At 43.0% G+C, this 20,137-nt stretch overlaps 1 protein-coding gene across 1 annotated transcript in view; it reads right to left on the bottom strand.

Moving 5' to 3' along the window:
- Positions 1–16,387, bottom strand: part of EIF2AK3 (eukaryotic translation initiation factor 2 alpha kinase 3) — a 61,386-nt gene extending 44,999 nt beyond the window's left edge. The window contains exons 1-2 of the mRNA XM_010997866.3: positions 15,894–16,387; positions 2,467–2,596 (exon numbers count right to left, since the gene is read on the bottom strand). Of these exons, the coding sequence (XP_010996168.3) occupies positions 2,467–2,596; positions 15,894–16,198 (435 nt within the window). The 5' untranslated portion in view covers positions 16,199–16,387. The remainder of the gene's footprint in view (positions 1–2,466; positions 2,597–15,893) is intronic.
- Between the last annotated feature and the right edge of the window lie 3,750 nt (positions 16,388–20,137).

Here is a 20,137-nt window from a genome sequence, read left to right as displayed (position 1 = left end):
GTTTTTTCAATGATTTAGTAAGTGTTTTTAAAATTTCTGTTTCAATTTTTAATATGGCTGAAGATATAACCCATGGAGGTGGGGGAAAAGCTCTTCGGATGCTTTTAAGAATGTAAAGCGTCCTGAGACCATAAAGTTTGAGACCCGCTGCACTGGATGAACAGCCTGAGTTGTAAAGGGGAAGTGGTTACACACAAGATGGGGAAAGGGCTCTGGGGTGGGAGGAACGGAATACGGTCAGCCAAGGCCGGGTTCAATCCCAGCTCTATGCATCTAGTCAGTCTGTGACTTCAAGTTCCCTGAGCTTCAGTTTCCTTTTCTATGAAATGACACCAGCAGAGCAACCTCAGGAGGACAGCTGTGAGGATTACACTGTGTGTCAAGTACATGGCGTGTACATTACAGCTCAGGGAACAACATTATCATAGCATATCTACACGGTAAACATACAGTCTCGAGAAATGGTCCCAAGAACTTGGGGCAATAGTAAAATCTAGTAAAAATTTTTGCATGTGTGTAAAGTAGAAAATTAAAATCTAGGTAATGCAAAGAGGTCTAGGCCCTCTTTCCCTGCAATGGAAGGTGGTCAGTGAGCTCTTCATTTATCATGTAAAGGTGACACAAACTTTTAAAGTATGCTTGCGATTCAACGTTTCAAAGCACTCCACCCAAAGGATCTACGGTTGGGGGTGAGTGGGAAAAAGGACACTTAAAATAAGAAAGTTCTAATAAACTACAGAAAATGGTAAGGACTGGGGACGATGAGAAAACTGAACTGTAGTTTTAAAATCAGCAAATATAACTGCTATTCATAAAAAAATCTTCGAGTTTGACTAGCTGCTTATAGTTTAAACATACTCAGTGGCACGCGGGTGATTACAACTATTTGTCACACCATGCAACTTATCTTTTTGTGAGTGTGCATGTGTTAGTCTGTAAGAACACACATGCTTTGCACCACTACAACACACTGTAATATTACCTCAAATGTAACCGCTTACAATCTTCGGATTTTGCTCATCACCTTTTCTGTCTAGTTTAAAAATAAAGCAAAACGTGCGTTCCCAAGCACACTCCCAGCAGAACACAAACACGTGACTATTCAGTTTGAGTCGTAATTCACTTGACTGTTACGCCCGAAATTTTTTTTACATTACATTTTCTGTGCAAATTCTTTTACATTCAAGCGTTTTATGTAATTTACGGTCAAGTTGCTATTTGTATTAATAATTCACAATTCAAGAGAAGTTCACTCTTTTCAACAGGTGTTGTCGCTATACTGTCCGATAAGCAGTAGGCATTCTGGAAGCCTAGTCAAGGCTTAGCATACAGCGAGGGGGGAGGGTGGGCAGTGCCATCCCCCACGTTCCTGCCTGGGTGCTCCAGAAAGAATCCAGGCCGGGTTTACTAGAGAGCAGATGGGTCTGGTAGCAGTCTTCCCATCAGATAATTCCATCACCACCAATCAGATCTTTCTCAAGCCCCTCGTGTTAGGTTTTGTCTTTTCCAAACTTGATACGAACTCAGAAGCTTTTTGAAAGGGAAAGATTGACGAGGATGGGGGAAAGGCATACCCTAGGGAGGGCCCTTTGGGAAGAATTTGGCAAGGCTGAAGGCTGAGGGTATTCTGGAGAACAGGTGGTTCTTCCAGGTCAGCCGTTACAACTCAAAAGAGGGACTTACTTTAAACGATTTAAACAAGAGAGTGAACCTCCAGAAAAGGATAACGATTTAATCTACCAGAGTCAAGACCAAAGGGGAGGAAATAAACTTCTCTTCTTTAATCACCGTCCCTCAACCCTCCTCCCCATCAAGGCAATGCCCTTATTTTCCTGATGGGGACAGTAAAGCTCTGAGGGGCTAATTCACCTGCCCAAGTTTTGGAAGCATGTGCCAGAAGAGTAATGGAATCAAGGTCTCCTCCAATCTCTCTCTTTTTTTTTTTTTTTGCAAATAATCTAATTTGTCTAAAATTACACGCCAAGAGAATTTCAGATGAATTATGTTTACAATTAGGATGTAGAATTGAGGGAAAACATAGGGAATAATTTCTATTAAAACACAGTTACTTATATTTGTTTTATTATTTCTAGGAATCTTGTGGTGATAATGATGATAATAATAATAATAATTAATAATAGGAAAGAAATGATGATCATTTTACAGCTCAGAGAATGAACTACTTTGATATAGCAGATAATATCCTCAGTTACTTATTTATATGATTAACTCATTTCGTGCCCAAAACAGTCCTAAGAAGTAGATGACATCACCCACCTCGTTTTACAGGAGGGGAGCTGAGGAATAGAAAAGCCAAGTACATGTCCCTCGTCAGGGACAGACAGGCCCCACACCTAGGCGATGAGACTTGAGCCCCCTGCTCTATAAGCAAATCCCTACCATTAACAGCAGTCACTGCTCATTTTAACTGAGTTTTCCGGTCAACACGCAATAGAAGATTCTTACCTCTGGTTTGCTAAGGCTGGATGACACCAAGGAACCGGATCCCACGTCCAAATCCCACTGCTTTTTACCACGATTCTCAGGATCCAAGGCAGCGATTCGGCCATCTAAAGTGCTGATAATCACTAATGATCTGCAGATTTCAAAATTAATAGGACGGAGTTAAAAAGATGACTAAGACATATGCTCAAAAGAAAAGCAGCCTCTCCCCGGGCCTCTATCTCTAAGTGAGAAGGCGGGGAGCCCACCTCCTCAGGACACTTGCGGTTTCTCCATCACTATCTGTCTTGAGCCCTGCGAGACAAGTGCACTCTGCTTTTTATCTGTTTATGTCACGTACGAAAAGCCCCCCAAATAGAATATGTATGTGTGTGTGTAACTGAATCACTTTGCTATACACCTGAAACTAACACAACATTATAAACCAACCAGACATCAATAAATTTTTTTTTTCTGTAAATCTTAACTGCTCTATAAAGTAAAATGTACTAGGGGAAAAAAAAAAAAAAAAAAGAAGCCCCAGATTCTCAGGTCACCTCTCATTCCCACACTCTAAACCCCACATGGAACTCTGCGTTTCCTGCTCTGTCCTCCACTCTTGTTTCCCCGACTCCTGACACCTCCCCCCTGAAACAGTCTCCCCTGAAAGGTCACTTACCTTCCTGCTCTAATAGAAACCTGGCTCTCCCTGAGGACACTGCTTCAGAAGCCATGAGAATTCTTTTCTCATGACCCTCACTGGGCCCAGGGATGGTGTCAGTGTACTTCTTGTACGTCGCTACCATTTCCAGACTACGCTCTAATCTCTCCTCTCTAGGAATCCCCAGGACCCCTTCATCCACTAGCCCTCCTAATAAATGTCTACCCACCCTTGGGTCGCTAGCCTCATTCTCTGAGGATTTTGGTTCCTGGTTGGCTATCACTATAACATAATCTTTGGGTTTTCATTATCTGTTACCTATCACAACTTCCCTGTCCCACTGACATTTCAAGCACCCCATCCCCAGCCACCAACCCCCCTTTCCCAGCTCACTTCCTCTACTTCCCCAACTCCAACAATCCTCTGGCCCCACCAGAACCTATCAGTCTTTGATCTGACTGTTACCCTGAACTTCACCATCATTAGGCCTTCCCTTCTTTCTTATCCAGTTTAAATTTCATCGTCCTTCATTTTAAGCACTTTCTTGCCCACACCCTCAAATCCCCTACTCTCTCTCTCTCTCACACACAAGCTCGACTAGCAGAACTCCAACCAGGTTAAATTCAACTTTCTGCCCTTTCTCATTCTTGCCTCTGTGCAGTTGAAGAAAATCATGGCCATGCTACCTGGTCTCCCTTTCATCATGACCATCAACATCAAAAGGGCCATGAATGATGCTCAAGGATCATAACATGCGTCCCCAGTCTATCCACTCTCCCTCTGTCCTAGGTCAACTATTTCACTTTGCCTTTTCCCTCAAACTTCCAATACCATCTCTTCCAAGCTTGTGCATCCCAGGGACTGTGCTACCTAAATATGTGTTTACTGAGGAAAATGGAAATAATCAAAAGAGATCCCACCATTGCATCTCTCCATTTATCAGCACTTGGGCCCATGAATCTGCCTCCCCTCTTCTTGCTGCAGGTAAATTGTCCACGTCCCCCTCCACTGAGACAGAAGGGAAGGGGGCAGGACACAACCATTAAAAGAATGACATAGCCATTGAGGATCTGCCATAAACTGGTTAGAACCAAGTAGCTCCAAGATGGCAAAAGATTCAACTTCCAGTACACCGTAAGCCTCCACGTAAGCTCATTGTAATACATCAGCATGCTAAATGACAGGCTCACTCAATATGAAATTAGCCAGCCAATAAAAACTAACCACCCCCACTTTCAGTGGAGTAAGGTGTGAAAGTAAGAGTGAGGTAGGGATGCAGAGAAAAACAAGTCAAAGAGAAAGAAGATGTTGCGGGAGAGTGGGTTCCTGTCTCGTGCAGGAAAGAATTCAGGAGCGAGCCATAGTAAAGTGAAAGCAAGTTTATTTAGAGAGAACACATTCCATGGACAGAATGTAGCCCATCTCAAAAGGGAGGGCAGCCCCAGGGCATGGGGATGTCTTGGAAAGTGAGAGTGGCCCGAGGTGTGGGGGTGGTTAGTTTATATAGGCTGGGTAATTTCATAGGCTAACAGGTGGGGATTTATTCCAATGGTTTTCAGGGAGGGAGTGGGGATTTTCAGGAATTGGACCCCACCCACTTTTTGGCCTTTTATAGTCAGCCTGGGAACTGTCATGGCACCTGTGTGTGTGCCATTTAGCATGTTGACGTATTACAATGAGCCTGTAATGAGGCTCAAGGTCTACTGGAAGTCGAATCTTCTGCCATCTTGGGGCTACTTGTTTCTAACCAGTTTATGTCAGATCCTCAACAGCTATGTCTTTCTTTTAATGGTTGTGCCCTTCCTTCCCTCTTCCCTTGTCTCACCACTACCAACACTTCCACTTAGGCAATAGATCTCTCCCCATACATACATGAGGACTCACTCCTCAAAAATCTCTCCTCTTGCTCTCCCATCAATTATTCCCTCTCTACCACAGCACTCCCCTCAGTCTTCAAACCTGCCATTATTTCCCTCAACTTAAAAAATGAACCAGATCAAACAGTCTGAACCACTCTCCCAGCTCCAGCTTCCAATCCATTTCCACTCCTCCTGCCCTCTGCCATCCACTCTGTGCACAGTTTCCAGGGCACCATCCACTCCTGATTCTTTTTCTCTTAGTTCTGTGCTTCTCTTTCTCAGTTTCATCTTCTGGTCCTGCCTCATCTCTCCAATGTCTTAAAATATTCTCTGCCTACGTGTACTTTTCTTTGGTGGTTTTAGCCAGTCTCATAGATTAAAATGTCATCTATCAACTGGCCAATTCTGAATTTACATCCCTGAACTCTGAACGTAACTGCCTACCAGATTTAGATCGTCTGTTAGACAGGCTTCTCAAAGTCCACAGATCCAAAATCAACGCCCCTAGACTGACACTCCCAATTCCTCAAACACATCATGCATGATTTTCCCTCAGGGCCTTTGCAACCACTGTTCTTTCGCATCCTGGAACATATGCCCCCACATACATAACAGGCTCTCAATCAATATTTGTGTAATGAAGCAATGTATTGAACACTGGTTCTAGGAATTTGTTAGGTATATCTGTCTGCTTCTCAAAGACCATGCAGATTCCAAGCAAGTGTAGTTATGTTCCTGGTTAGGATTATAAAATACAACCTTTATCTATTTGACTTCATATACAATGTATACAAATTCAAAGTAAAGCTACAAGTTGACCAAGACAAACCAGTTCAAGTAAAACTCACTGAAAACCTTTCAAAGAATTTAATTGTTTAGCAAATGAATACATTTATCAAGAGAATGAAAGGGTTACTTTAGTTCTTCAACTATATACTAATCCCTCACTTTGAAGTTTTCACATGGTAACTCTTAGTCTAATTTGTGAAAAGAGTTTCCCACACTACAAACTAGTCATTTTAGACAACAAACCAAAAGAAAGGGAACAACTCGACTCCCCTCCCCACACAATTATCCTGCATTCTACAGAGATCTACTGGGAGCTGGAGGAAGAGAAGGATAATGCAAGCTAAAAATTATATTATAATGAAGGGTATAAAAAATTCATACCTTAGATGTGCCAATTTACAAGTAAAAGCAACAGAATCTAATTCAGTTAGAGATAAAGAGCTCAGAGCCAAGTTCACTCTTTCCTAGTCCCACTGCAGAAACACCTCATTTTTCTGTTCAATAATAATGAACCATAAATAGTGGAATGAAAAACACTCTAATTGAGACAAAACTTAGTATAAACAAAGTGCTAACCCAGGAAAAATTCAGGTGACTACTGGAACACTTCAGATACTATTTTTTTTAGAAATTCAGAACCAACATTTTTCATTTGTCATGCTCAGTTTTCTACTTATAGCTTCACAAAGCTATCTTTTTTTTTTTTTTTTTGGAATATGTAGTTATTTGCGCTAGAGGTATATTCAGGAAAGAATGATAAAATTCTAGCTCTGAAAACAAGGAAAAATCTAACAATAAGATACACATACGTCTTATGTGTATATAAGAGAACATTTTACTAAGTAATTTGGAGTTTAATATCCAACTATCCTTTCAGTGTTCTGTGGGGGTGCATTTAACTGAGTCAAATATTCTGCTTATTAAGATAAACAAGATCTTTTCAGATGATGAACTACTATATTGAGAAAGCACGTGTGAATTTGAGCAATAATTAAAAGAAATACAAACATGCAGGCAGGAACAATTCAGTACCTCACTCTATTAGCTACTGTTGCTATTTAGTGGAATCTGGTTCTTGGAGGAGTGTATCCTTAATTATTTTAACCCTTCTTAAGGGGAATAACAGAAAAATCACCTAACAAACTCTGTCAGGTGTCAAAAAGAAAATTCTTCATCCTCGTCTGCCACAAGCTGGTAATACTCACCCTGGGCTCCTTCCCAAGCACGTCTCTGGAAGGGACTTTCCCTTCTGCTGTGGCTGCAACTGAACAGCGCCAGCAGGTATGTTATGACTTAAACTGTTACACCTTATCACATTCTTGGAGAGATGCTATCGACATACTGTTGGTTCAGAGAAGCATCAAGGAGACAGATACCGCTGAAAAACTAAGTCCCCGGGCTGAATGTAAAGCACAACCAGAGGTCACAGTAAGATATGGTATTTAGAGCAAACATCAATTTGAGATGGATAATGAGCCCTCCTGCCCCCCCCCCAAAATAGGGAGAATATAAGCCCATTCATCTCCCCACGATCCACTTGCCCTATTTTGAGATTTCTATGAACAAGATGAAAAACTCAACTTATTTAAAAATCAAAGAAACTGCAGAGGCAGCATTTCCAGGGGAGAGACTTGGAGCTTTGAAGTCAGACCTGTGGGCACATCCCCAGGGCTTCATTCAACTTGCTTTTTCATGGGTGAAACACGACTATTTCACCCAGCTCAGCAGGACTCAAATCTGGCCATCAAAATAATCTGGAGCACTTGTTAAAAACCAGTAAAGGTTCACAGGTCCCATCTCCAGAAGAGGGTTGTGAGATTGTAGCTTAAAAAAAAAAAATCCATTACATGAATGCAGAAGTCCTATTGATCAACTCTGCTCAGCTCTTGAAACTTCTCACTTATATGTTGCCTCAGTTTACAAAGGCATTTTGGGATGATTCAACAGCAAGCACTGTTCTCTCACCCATAACTAGATTCTTTGATGCTCATCTCAAAAAAGGTTTGCAATGACCTCTGCCTAATGGCCAGGCCCTCTCCCCTCATCAGGTTCGTGCCGGCGGCAGCAGCAGGAATGGTGGACCGCGCCCCCATCCTCACCCATCATTCTGACAGCTCTCCATCTCTAACAAGAAGACCAAGGAGTTCTGGCTTTACCCACAGCCCCCCACTTACTCTATCTGTAATAAAACAGCTCCCTCACCTACATGCATTTCATCTCTCTTGCAACCCTAATTCTGCATTTTTCAGCAGTGCATACTCATCACCTCAAAGCCTTCAGGAAAATTCCCTTCTCTCCCCTGGCTTTCTGCATCCACTGTCACTTAACATCCAAATCACAAATCAAAGCTACTTCCTCCCTCAGACTCTACATTAGACAACAGTCATGCCTTTTTTTTTTTTTTTTAATGAAATTACTGGAGCTTGGACCGAGGACCTCATGCGTGCTAAGCATGTGCTCTACCACTGAGCTCTACCCTCCCCACCAGTCAGGGGCTCTTGATTCTATTTCTGAAGCTCCCTTTAAATCTTTTCCTTTTTTTAGTACCACTGCCTTTGTCCTACAACAGACTCACATTTCTCATCAGAAAACCTGAAGATTCCTGTCTCTGATCTCCACCACCGCTGCTCTTCTGACAGTTTTGTTTCTACAACAGAGTTCTGATGACCTTCCGAAGGTCCCTGTGCCCAGTGAATAAAAGCCACATCGCCTGGTATGGTACATAATCTAACACGATTTGGCATAACCTAGGCTCCCACTCTTTGGAACAAAGTTGCCTTGTTAATTTGTCTTTTGTCTCCTGTCTTAAATGATTTCATGTGCCCCGAAAACATCCCTTATCATGAATTCTCCCATCCTCAGTGGAACTATTTAAGTACCAATGAAAAGAGTCAAGACTTCTGGGAAGAAATAGCTAAAATTATTAGTTAAGTTTGGTAAAATTCTAGCTTAAAGCTGAGAAACTTGACTTTTTCATTAACCTTCTCCTCATGGAATGTCCCGTTTCCATTAGGTTATTTGAAAGAGATGGACAATCTCAGGGATCTCCCGTATGCAGGCGCACAGGGGTCCAGGAGCCCTGGCTTGGCGACCACCACTCTGAGTCCTTGTTCACATCAGCCCGGCTGCCGAGACCGTCCTTAACATCTCACGTTCAAGGACTCACTCCCTTGACGTCTCCACTCTTTCCACTCACTCCCTCTTATTTACCATCCATTCTAGTTCAGCTAATTCTTTAATACCTGTTCTTTCCCTCTCAAACCTGGGACTCAGGGACAGCCCAGGAGTCATTTATCTACCCTCAGCACCTAGTAGGGCAGAGCCCCTCATAAGATGCAATAAATATCTGCTGAACGGAAAAATCTTGCTAGAACAGATACTAACATTCACATAAAACCAAAACAGAAAAGGAGCTGAGAAAGGTGTGAAGAAAGGCGACTCGCCTAAGGTCATGCACCAAATGAGAGGTTTTGGACAGAAATTTGAAGCTGAAATTTCAGGTTTTTAACTTTAATTCTATTACTCCATTAACCACAAGTTTGCATAAGTGGCAACTACTATATTATTATCATGTGCAGCTTTTATCCCTTCTAGAAATCTCATCAAGATGCCACGTGCCCTGTTATTGCTCTGATTATGCCCTCAACTAAGGCCACAAAGAATACCCAATTTTTAAACATTTTGTTTGCTCTGACTTATGTCAGAATACCTGCCTATTTACAGTAAAGTTTATCAGAGTCTGATAAGTAAATGCTGAATTCCTTCATACGGTAACTTTGAAGGGGCCTTACTGCCTTGATAAATTTCCCATGTGGACCAGAGCAGGTGACAGTAGAACACTGTATCGATTGAAGAGTTTCCACACTAACAACTGTTTATTTTTAAATTGTACATTTCCTTTCTTAGGGAAAATAATTTTCACAAAGTTAAAATTGTGATTTGGTTAAATTTGCTTTTTTGATGTAACCAAGAATCCTCTATCTAAATACACATTCTCACTCAGGGATGCATATATCTGTGTGGTTTTTTTAAAAATTTTTAATTAAAAAAAATTTTTTTTATGGAGGTACTGGGGATTGAACCCAGAACCTCGCACACACTAAGCATATGCTCTGCCACTGAGCTACATATACCCCCACCCTCGGGAAGCATATATTCTTGTTGAAAAACAAACTTACTAATGGGACTTCTTAGTCCTCACCTACTAAGTAAATTTTCAAATCAAACTTCCTTTATTTAAACATATCACAAGACTAACCATGCCCCAAGTCAAAACAAATATAAAGTCAAAAAATTACTAACTGTACTTTATAACTTTGACATGTCAGCTAGACCTTAAAGAAATACAATCTAAGTTTTCAATGTTATAGACCACATGAGAGTGACAGACATCCTCTCCTATTAGATTAAAACATTTTTCAAAGCATTTTTTCTACTTTATTCTAGGAAACATTTTAAATAAAGTGGTTACTGACAAATAGAACAGGGTGAAAAAAAATTAAAAATTAGTCTCCCCCCTCATATTTAGTTCTGAAACCTACCAGGTCTTCTCTCTGTATTTTAAAATGTTTTGTAATAAAAATGTTTCTCTCTTACAAAAAAAGGAAAAAAGCAGATGGAATTCCCAGGCAGTATTTAGGGAATGAGGAGCCTCGGGAGCTCCAGGTCATAGCAGCTGATAAAGAGAGGTCGCCCTCTGTGCCCAGTGTGAATACAGAACAGTTTCCTCAGTCCTGTCACATATCCTATCTAGAGTCCAGGAGTCAATTAAGCTAAAGAGACAATTGTAGACAGGAAGGCTAGTCCATTACTTGCTGGAAGTATGTTTATTTTGGCTTAAAACATGCCTTGAAATTTAAGCATAAATTCTTCTTTAAATGTGACTTCTAACAGCTCATACAACTTAGTAACAAAACAAACAAACAAACAAACAACCCATTCTAAAAGTGGGCAGAAGACCTAAACAAGCAATTCTCCAATGAAGATATATAAATGGCCAATAGGGACATGAACAAATGCCCAATATCACTGATTATCAGAGAAATGCAAATCAAAACAACAGTGAGGTATCACCTCACACCAGTCAGAATGGCCATCATTCAAAAGTCCACAAACAATAAATGCTGGAGAGGGTGTGGAGAAAAGGGAACCCTCCCACACTGCTGGTGGAAATGTAGTTTGGTGCAGCCATTACAGAAAACAGTAAGGAGAGTCCACAAAAGATTAAAAATAGACTTACCCTATGATCCAGCAGTTTCAATCCTGGGCATATATCCAGAGGAAACTCTAATTCGAAAATATACATGCACCCCAATGTTCATAGCAGCACTATATACAACAGCCAAGATGTGGAAGCAACCTAAATGTCCATCAACAGATGACAGGATAAAGAAGTGCTGGTATATTTATACAATGGAATATTACTCAGAGATAAAAAAGGATAAAATAATGCCATTTGCAGCAACATGGATGGACCTGGAGATCGTCATTCTAAGTGAAGTCAGCCAGAAAGAGAAACAAAAATACCATATGAGATCACTTACATGTAGAATAAAAAAAAAAAGACACATATGAACTTATTAACAAAACAGAAATAGACTCACAGACCTAGAAAACAAACTTATAGTTACCAGGAGGGAAAGGTGGTGGGAAGGGATAAACTGGGAGTTTGAGATTTGCAAATACTAACCACTATATATAAAATAGATAAACAACAAGTTTCTACTGTAAACTCAATAACTTGTAGTAACCTATAATGAAAAAGAATATGAAAAGGAATATATGTGTGTATATGTATGAATGAAACATCATTCTGTAAACCAGAAATTGACACAACATTGTACACTGATTATACTTCAATTAAAAAAAGACTGTCATATTGGGGAGGGAATAGCTCAAGTGGTAAAGTGTGTGCTTAGCATGCAAGAGGTCCTGGGTTCAATTCCCAGGACCTCCTCCAAGAATAAATAAACCTAATTACCTCCCCCTCCCCCTCCCAAAAAGACTATCATAAATGTGATTTTTAGTCAACTTTATAAGTCTAGGGTCAGAAAAGTGAGCAGATGACTGAGTTCCCTTTCAATGCTGTATCCTGAGATTCTATTATTCAATGGTCATTTTAGTTAAAAAAAAATAAAAGCTTGATTATAAATCTAAAAATCTGAGGGACATCAGATTTCTGTACCACTGATTCAGATCAGATCAGTTTCTAAAAGGACAGAAAGGAGAAAGAGTTAAAGAGGAATATAGTCATCTTACACTTGTAAAGTATTTTTGTGTTACCTCATAAAATCCACATATTTTGGTTTACAGATGCACAGATTGAAGAAGCAGCATAGATTAATGTCAAATTTAGTAATACTTTTGTTAGAGGGGAATTTGAGGCAGAAGAAAAGGAACAGATACTTTACAGGATAGTGACACAGTTAAAACTAGGCCTTCACAGCTTCTGAGGTTGTCAGGTGTCCAGATGAAAATGTCCATCCCGTCATAAGAAGCCCAAGTGACACTCTGCAATTGGCTATTTGTGCTGGAGTCGGAAATGTGGTAACTCGTAACTTACGCCAACATGCATAAAACCTAACGGTGAGCTGAGATTTCAACTTCCTTCCCAACTTTCTGCAATGACCATCTCATTTAAATTCCAACTAAATGTAACGTTTAACAGAAGAAGCGCTGACAAGACTGCTACCAGAAAAACAGGTTACTTTTTAGAGAAAAAAAATAATTTATTCACTCATTCACATGCTTGAGATGCAGAGTAAGCATTTAGACTGAAACCAATGAAAATTCCATCAAGAGAGGGTATAAAAGTGAACCAGAGAGTCTCTTATCACTTCCTGGGCATCAAAAGATAACACGCAAAAAACAAAGATCTTAATTCCCCATCTCCCTCTTTTAAAAACAGTTTTGCAAGGACAGTAGTTCTTCACAGCTGTTTGTAATAAATGCTTGGTTAATCCAAATTTGTCCCCTTAATCCTTCTTTAGATAAACAGAGTATTGGTCTATTATTATAGAACTGATATTCTCTTTTTTCTTTTTTTAACTTTTTTCTAAAGAGCACTGAGAAAATAAGTTTTATAAACTTTGCATACTTATCCTGTGTTGATTCTATCAATTTACTTACTCAAGGCTTCTCAAACTTTCCACACCATCCTAAGCTAGCAGGCAGACCCCTCAACCCTGGCCTCTCTCTTCCTAGCCAGGTCTGTTTGCCAGAAATCATTTACTCCCCGCCAGGCTAAATTCCTCTATTTTCACTCTTCTTTTTTCTGAGGAAGACGTGGTCCCCCTTCTTGCCAACTACCTTCACCTCCTCTTTTATTTCTTCCTTTTCAACCTGTCGGTACAGGCTTCCTGCCTCTGCATGTACAAATAAGATGAGAGGTCCCCTCAGCTTTCACAGTGCGGCGGGGAGGAAGTGGGGCCGAAAAGAATGAATCTTAAACCTCTGGCCATCTGAGTAGCATCTGGTGCTTTACTGAAATCCTTTAAAGTGTCCTCATTTGCCAAACCCCTCATCTTCTCAGTCCTCACCCTACGCCTCCAACCTAGCCAGCTCTATTTCTGTCTCCTTTGCTGGCTCATCTTGTCTGAAATACAAGGCATTTCCTGAGGATTTTATCACGAGCCTCTTCTCACAGTTTCAACCGCTTACCCTGACATCTCTCCCACGGCAGTCACTCATTTCCACCTTCCGAGTCTCTTCCTCTGGATGTCCTGCCTGCACCTCCAAGTCACCAGGTCCAACACGAAACCTCTTACCTTTTCCTCCCTGCTCCCCCTAATCTCCCAATTTTCCCACTTCGTCTCTCACCTTCCAGCCACCCAGGCTCAGTCTTTGGACAGCAGTTCCCAGGGCGGAGGAATCCATTCTTTGGCCGGGAACCGAGATTCTGCCTCCAACTTCTCAAATCTACCGCCTCCGTTCTAGCTCCACCCGACAGTCCGCCTCTCATCTGCGCTGCTCTCACGCATTCCTTTTGGTAGCCTCACTTCAAGTTTTCAGTACACACAGTATGGCCGGAGAACTATTCCTTAAGCACGAACTTGAACCCGGCCTGGCATTCGAGATATTGTACACAACGCTCCTCAAACTGTAATGTGTGTGAATCACATGCTGATCTTGTTAAACCGCAGATACTCATTCAGCGGGTCTGGGTGGCGCCGATCCCGGATTTCTAACATGTTCCCAGGTGATGACGATGTTACTAGCCTAAGGCTGTGTATATACACAATAGGGCCCCAACCTATTTTTCTGTCTTCTCTTCATCTTCTGCGCCTCCCTGCCCGGCACACCTGGATGTACGTCTGTATCTCTCATACACACAGGTCACACACACACACACACACACACACACGATGTACACAACAGAATGATGTTCCCTACACATTCCTTCCAGCTTCTGTCCTCTTGCTGTTTCCTCAAGGCCAGCATCTGCCCATCACAATTCTACCCACTTCTCAGGAAACAACTCATTTTGCCAGGATCTTTTCTTATCTTCTCTCCTATCCCATCCCCCGACTACCACCCACTGAAGACCACAAAAGCCTTGGGACACTGAGGGCGCTTAATCTGCATGGCTTCCGCCCTGCAGTATCATGGGGGGGGGTCCTCATTTAACCCTCACTGCTGGACTGCAGGACCCTAGAGGGCAGGGACTACCTAACATCTGGAACCCCGGAACCCCAGGGCATCGCAGGGGCCTTTTAAGTGCCAATGAACACCTCCTGCAGTGGACTTGTATTCACAGAAAAAAAGGAAACATCTTACTGTACTTCATGTAACGCTGAGCAAGTGCATCAGAAGTTTAAGGTAACCAAAAAGACTCTTCCTCAATAGCTAGCTCATTAGCAAAACCTATGAGAATTCTGTCAAAAGTTTGCTACTTAAAAAAAAATCTATATGTAAACATTCATGTGGTGCGTCCAGAATTTTAGTACTTATCCTTTTTCTGGTAGTGTCCAGGCACACCAGATCAAGGTTCTGATACTCCACTGAAAAATTAAATCTAATTTGTCATAATCTAGTATTTACTGCATGGTAAACTTAACAATACTTTCTAATCCAGATTCTAACCCTCCTTGGTTTAATTTACCTAATGCTCCTTTTATCATTCCATTTGTTAAATGGGACCTCACTTTCTCCCCAGGTGTGCTAGGAATAGTTGTCTGCAAAATATTTTACCATTAAAATGCCTTATATTTGTATCCAGACTTTGAAAGGTGCTTTAAAACATGTCTCTTGAGGAAAGGAGGGAATGGCTCAGTAGTAGCATCCATGAAGTTCTGTGTTCAAGCCCTAGTACCTCCCCATTAAATAAATAGATGAATAAATCGAATTACCCCAAAAAATTAATTTAAAAATTAAAACATGTATCTTGAAGTAACCTCTTCAAGGAGGCTAGGCAACTCAATCAAGACAGCCCTATGTTAAATGTTTATGTGGTGAACCCTCCAAATATCAAAGAACTGCCAAAAAGAATATACCCATAGCTCTTAAATGTTAGTGTGTTTAAGAATGTCTGGATTTGAATGTCCAGATTCCATGTTCTTACCCTGAGAAAGTCTAATTAAGCAAATCTGGAGTGGGACCTAGGGTCCCCAGCATTCCCAGGCGGTTCTGATGCAGGTGTTCCGCAGATCTCAATTAGAGAAATACTGACCTCAACCCTGGACCGTGGGCACTACTGAGTTGTGTTTAAAGGAAAATGTTGAAATCTCTTTGTAAAGTCCTTTCCCAAAACAGCTGTCACATCAAGCAAAGACAGGAAAATTCAAGAAAGAAAAGGGGGGGGGGAGTGGGGGATGTAAGTTCCTTGGGGGTATGAATAAAGCACGTAAGCAATGAACAAGAGAAAGCGACGTTTCCTGCCATTCTCGGAGCAACCCCAGGCACCTTCAAGAATGCTGCTCGCGCCTGCGAGTGAGGATCGGGCGCCGGGGAGCGGAGCGATGCCCGTCCCTGGTCCAGGGGATGGAAAGGCGGCCCTGCGCTCGCCCCTAAGTCAACAGCCTTCCTCCGTCAGCGAGAGGGCGCAGCCGAGGGGGTACTGCGGCCCCCGGTCCTCCGCAGTGCACGCGCATAAACAGGTCGCCTCCCCGGGTCTGCGGTCCCGGAGCTCAGACCCAGCCCCTCACCTGCCGCACGGCCGAAGCTCGGCCTCGTCCTCGGGTTCGGGCTCCCGCTCCTCCTGCTCGCCCGCGGCTGCCGGCAGCGCCTCGGCATCCTCCACTGTCACCTCAGCTGCAGTCACAGCCCCCGCCGCGGGCACCCGCGCGGCCGCGGTGGGAGCGGCCGCCGCCCCCAGGCCGAACGCCGCCTCCGCGGTGGGTGCGGGGATGTCGGAGGCGAGCCGCGCAGCCACGGTCCCAGCCGCGATCCCCAGCAGCAGCGGCAGTAGCAGCGCCCGCGCGAGCGACCCCGGGCGGGTGGCGCGCTCCATCAGCGGCCCGCCCTGCGCGCGGGCATGGAGGTGCAGCCGCCGGTGCCCGCCTCTCCCGCCGCTCCGAGCCCCCGACCAGGGCGAGGACGTGCAAGGGACCCCGCCGCCGCCCCGACTGTCTGAACGGGCAGCCGCTTTCCCCTGGCCACGTCTTAGCCCGGCCTCCGCCACCACCACCTGAGTGACAGCCTCCCTCGGACATCGCCCATTGAGCAAGTTTTCCGTGTATCTGCTCTCGGATTGGCTGCGGCCACCGCCACTCTGGACACCCAGGCTAATCCTGTTGGAGAGGGTGGGCTTTCCCCGGTTGTCAACATCACGCCTGCCAATCAAATTGTATTACCTCAGCTCGAGGCCCGGCCCTCTTCCGGAAGCGGTTACCAATGAGAAGCGCCCCTCCCCTCAGGCTTCTTACCTGACTGGTGAGCGCCGCAGTTCCTAGAGTACTTTTCCCCGGAGCAGATTGGCCAGCGTGTTGTTTGGCCTCGCCCCTCAAAGCGAGGCTCTACAGGAGGCTTGAAGATCATTGGTGGAGGCGGATGCCCCTCAAAAATCTGAGCTAACTTCCTCTTGATTGGTTGGAAGCGGCACTTACTACGTGGCGGATTCTGACTGTGGAGAGAAAGGTCCCAACGGAAAGGGGAGAGTGGGAGGTGAGTCCCTGGTGGCCGGGAGGCGGCCGGCCTTCATGGAGTTACCGCTGTGGTTCTTCTAAAGCCTGGTCTGTTTGGAAAGGCAAAAGAAGAGCAGGAAAAATGAATGACCGCCCAAGACGTGTCGTTCCTAGAAGGGGAAGGGGGACGATGCTGCCTGTGTTCGCGACGGTGCTGGGAATCACAGCTTGTTGGAGATGCTGGTGACCTACAGTGATCCAGTCTACGCGACACGCCCCCTTCCTCGTTATAAACTATAAGGAGCTCAGGTCCAGTGCGCTTACGTACTTTGTCTAAAGTCACAGAGCTGCTTACTTAACAGAACCATGACTTGAATCCAAGCCTTCTGACCCTGGTCTGCCATACTTTGTTGCTCACTATAGGGCTAAGAAAGAGAGAAAACTGCAAAAGCCCAAACTGGAGAAGAGCTGAGTGTTCAGCTAAGGCACTGGAACTTTTCATGCAGCAGTTAAGGACACCCTGAAAATTTTTGAGCAAATGAGTGAAGTGGTAAGAGTTTTGGTTTAGGAAGATGGATTCCTCGGAAGTGTTTTCCAAAAGAAGAGCATCAGAGATGATGAGACTAGCTGGGAGGCTCTGGCCCCATCAAAATTCTGAAGATTTATTTTTAAAGGTACTGACATACAAACATTTTTGTTTTTTCTGTCCAAAAGCAAAACAAGCAAAAACCGCGACTTCCCCCTCCACCTCCCACCACATTTCGTTGTTCTTCAGTAGGGCAAAACTCCAAATTCTTTGTCTTCGGTTCCTCTTCTCTCCTTGTCAGACAGACAACGGTCGGGCTTTTGTGCCCATAACTCCACCAGAACTGCTTTTGCTGAGGCTGCCGTTGCTAAATTCAAAAGATAATTTTCCGTCTTCATTTTACCAGCTCTATTTAACCCAGTATATCAGTCTTTCTTGTATAAAACACTTTTCACTCACTGGTTTTCATGCTTCTACCTGGGCCAAATTATAACCCTCATTACCGCCTCATTTTAACTTAATCTCCTCTTTAAATGGCTTCTCTCCAAATAAGTTTACGTTCTGAGGTACTCGGGATGGGGCGGGGGGTAAGGACTTCAACATACGAATTTGAGGGGGAACACAGCTCAGCCTGTAACACCCAGATACTCATGAGACCTGTTCCTTCACTTCCTTCAAGGCTCTATTACCTTCCCAGTGAAGCCTCTCCTGGCCACGCTTTTTAAAATTGAAACCTCCCTCACCTCAATTCCTGAACTCCTCCCCTGCTTTATTTCTCTCCTTGAATCTTAAATACTATAATTTACATATTTTTTTATTGTCTGTCTCCCTCCACTCCTATATAAATTCCGTGAGCATTTACTCATTGATATATTCACAGAGCCTAAAATGGTGCAAGGTGTTTAGTTAAGTGTTGAATAAATATTTGTTGAATGAATGAATGAATACCTGAGGACAGAAGGAAAAGGGATAAAGGGGGAAGGAAGAGACTGTAATTGCTGTAGCTAGAAAGGGATGATTAAGGAAGCAAGACCCCAGAGGACCTGGAGAAAAGAAGGACTGCTGTGCCTTCCATGTTGAAAGCAGAGATTAGAAAGTACCCCTAGAGAATAAATTATTTTGAAATGAAGAGAAAATAGATGAGAGAGCTCAAACGAGTTGATCATTATCTACAAACCGGGAGGGAAGATCTGCCTAAGGGAGAGATTATAGGAAATAATATGAGGAAGGAGTCAGGAAATTAATGTGAGACGAAAAATGATTGTTGACTGCTTGTACTGGTCCATTTGAAATTAGCTAACGTACATATTTTAAAGACCTAGTCTTTATAGTTTTGTAACTTTTTCAAAAAATAATCATGGCATGAACAATTATATGAGCTAAGGAATTAGGAATCTGCTTGCCACCTGTAAATGACAAAGAAGTTTTGTTCATTCATTTATTCATTGGCCATTCTGGGAGTACCACGTGACCACGTGCATGTAATGGGAATAAAGATTGAACAAAACACATGGTTCCTGCCCTTCAGAAGCTTAATATCTATCTTAATAGTTAGGGAGACAGACACTACTTTGGTAATATGTCTATATTATTAAAACCAAGATAAGTGCTATGGTGTAAAAGGCACAGACAAAAGAGCACAGTGGTGGAAAATGTCAGGAGAGTCATTTTATACTCAGGAAAAAAAAAACATGCAAATATTTCCATTTTGGAAAAAGAAGAGTCCTGAGTCATGGTCAGCTGCCTGGGACAAAATAACTGGGAGGGAAAAGAGAATCTGCCATTCTTAGAACAGCAATGGAGAGTCACAATGACTGCATGGGAGCTCTGGAACGTGTGAGCACCTCAAGGAAGGGGAAGAAAATTTGGGACCAGGCGTAATAGCTGATTAGTGAGTCTGAGCCAGGAAAAGAAGCTGGTGCTTTGGAACCTGAGCCAGGACTGCCCAGAACAATTCTGATTTTAAACCTGTGCCTGGTCCAGATCAGGAGAACAGGTCACAGATTTAGCATCATTAGGGTCAGTCCCTTAACAAAGGAAGTCTGTATCTGCTGAGATTGTATTTGGTTGTAATTAACAGAACATCCTGCCAGATAATGGCTGAACCGAGGAAGGGATTTATTTTTCTTACTGACACCACAACTCCACAATTGTTTTATTTAGTCTTAGGCTCCTTCCATTTTTCGTCCTTCGTGTACGACTTTTGTTCCTGGTGCTTGTCATCTCATGATGTCAGGATGGTAACCCCAGCATCATTTCTTTATTATAGGCAGGGAAAAGGGGAACCACAGAAGACATTTACTGCCTGAATTTGCCCTCTAGCAGAGAACTTTCCTGAGAACCCCAAGTAGAGGACTTCCACTTATATTTCACAGGTCAAGATCATGTCAAATAGTCACCCCAGGCTGCAAGGACAACGTACTGCCGCTGGGAATAAAACTGGGGTCGTGCTATTGAGGATGAAGGCAGGAATTTGTAATCTGCCTGATCGAAGTGTAGGGCATGTACAATAAGCTGTTCTACTGAAAGTGCACGCTTGGATAAGTTTCAACAGGTTCATACACCACAGTCGAGATAACAGAGTATTTTCATCATCCTCCAGTGCTTCCTCACATTCCTCTGAAGTTGAGCCCTCCTTTCACCTTCCATCCCACCAGGTAATCACTGATCTGTTTTCAGTCACAGTGGATTTTCTAGAATTTTTAATTAGCTTAATCATACAACATATACTCTCTTTTTTAAGTATATATATATATATATTATTGAAGTATAGTAAGTTTACAATGTTGTGTTAATTTCT

The sequence above is a fragment of the Camelus dromedarius genome, chromosome 33 (assembly GCF_036321535.1).
Source record: "Camelus dromedarius isolate mCamDro1 chromosome 33, mCamDro1.pat, whole genome shotgun sequence".
Lineage (NCBI taxonomy): Eukaryota > Metazoa > Chordata > Mammalia > Artiodactyla > Camelidae > Camelus > Camelus dromedarius.
Note: the sequence above shows the minus strand (reverse complement) of the source record. Positions and strands in the feature narration are given on the sequence as shown.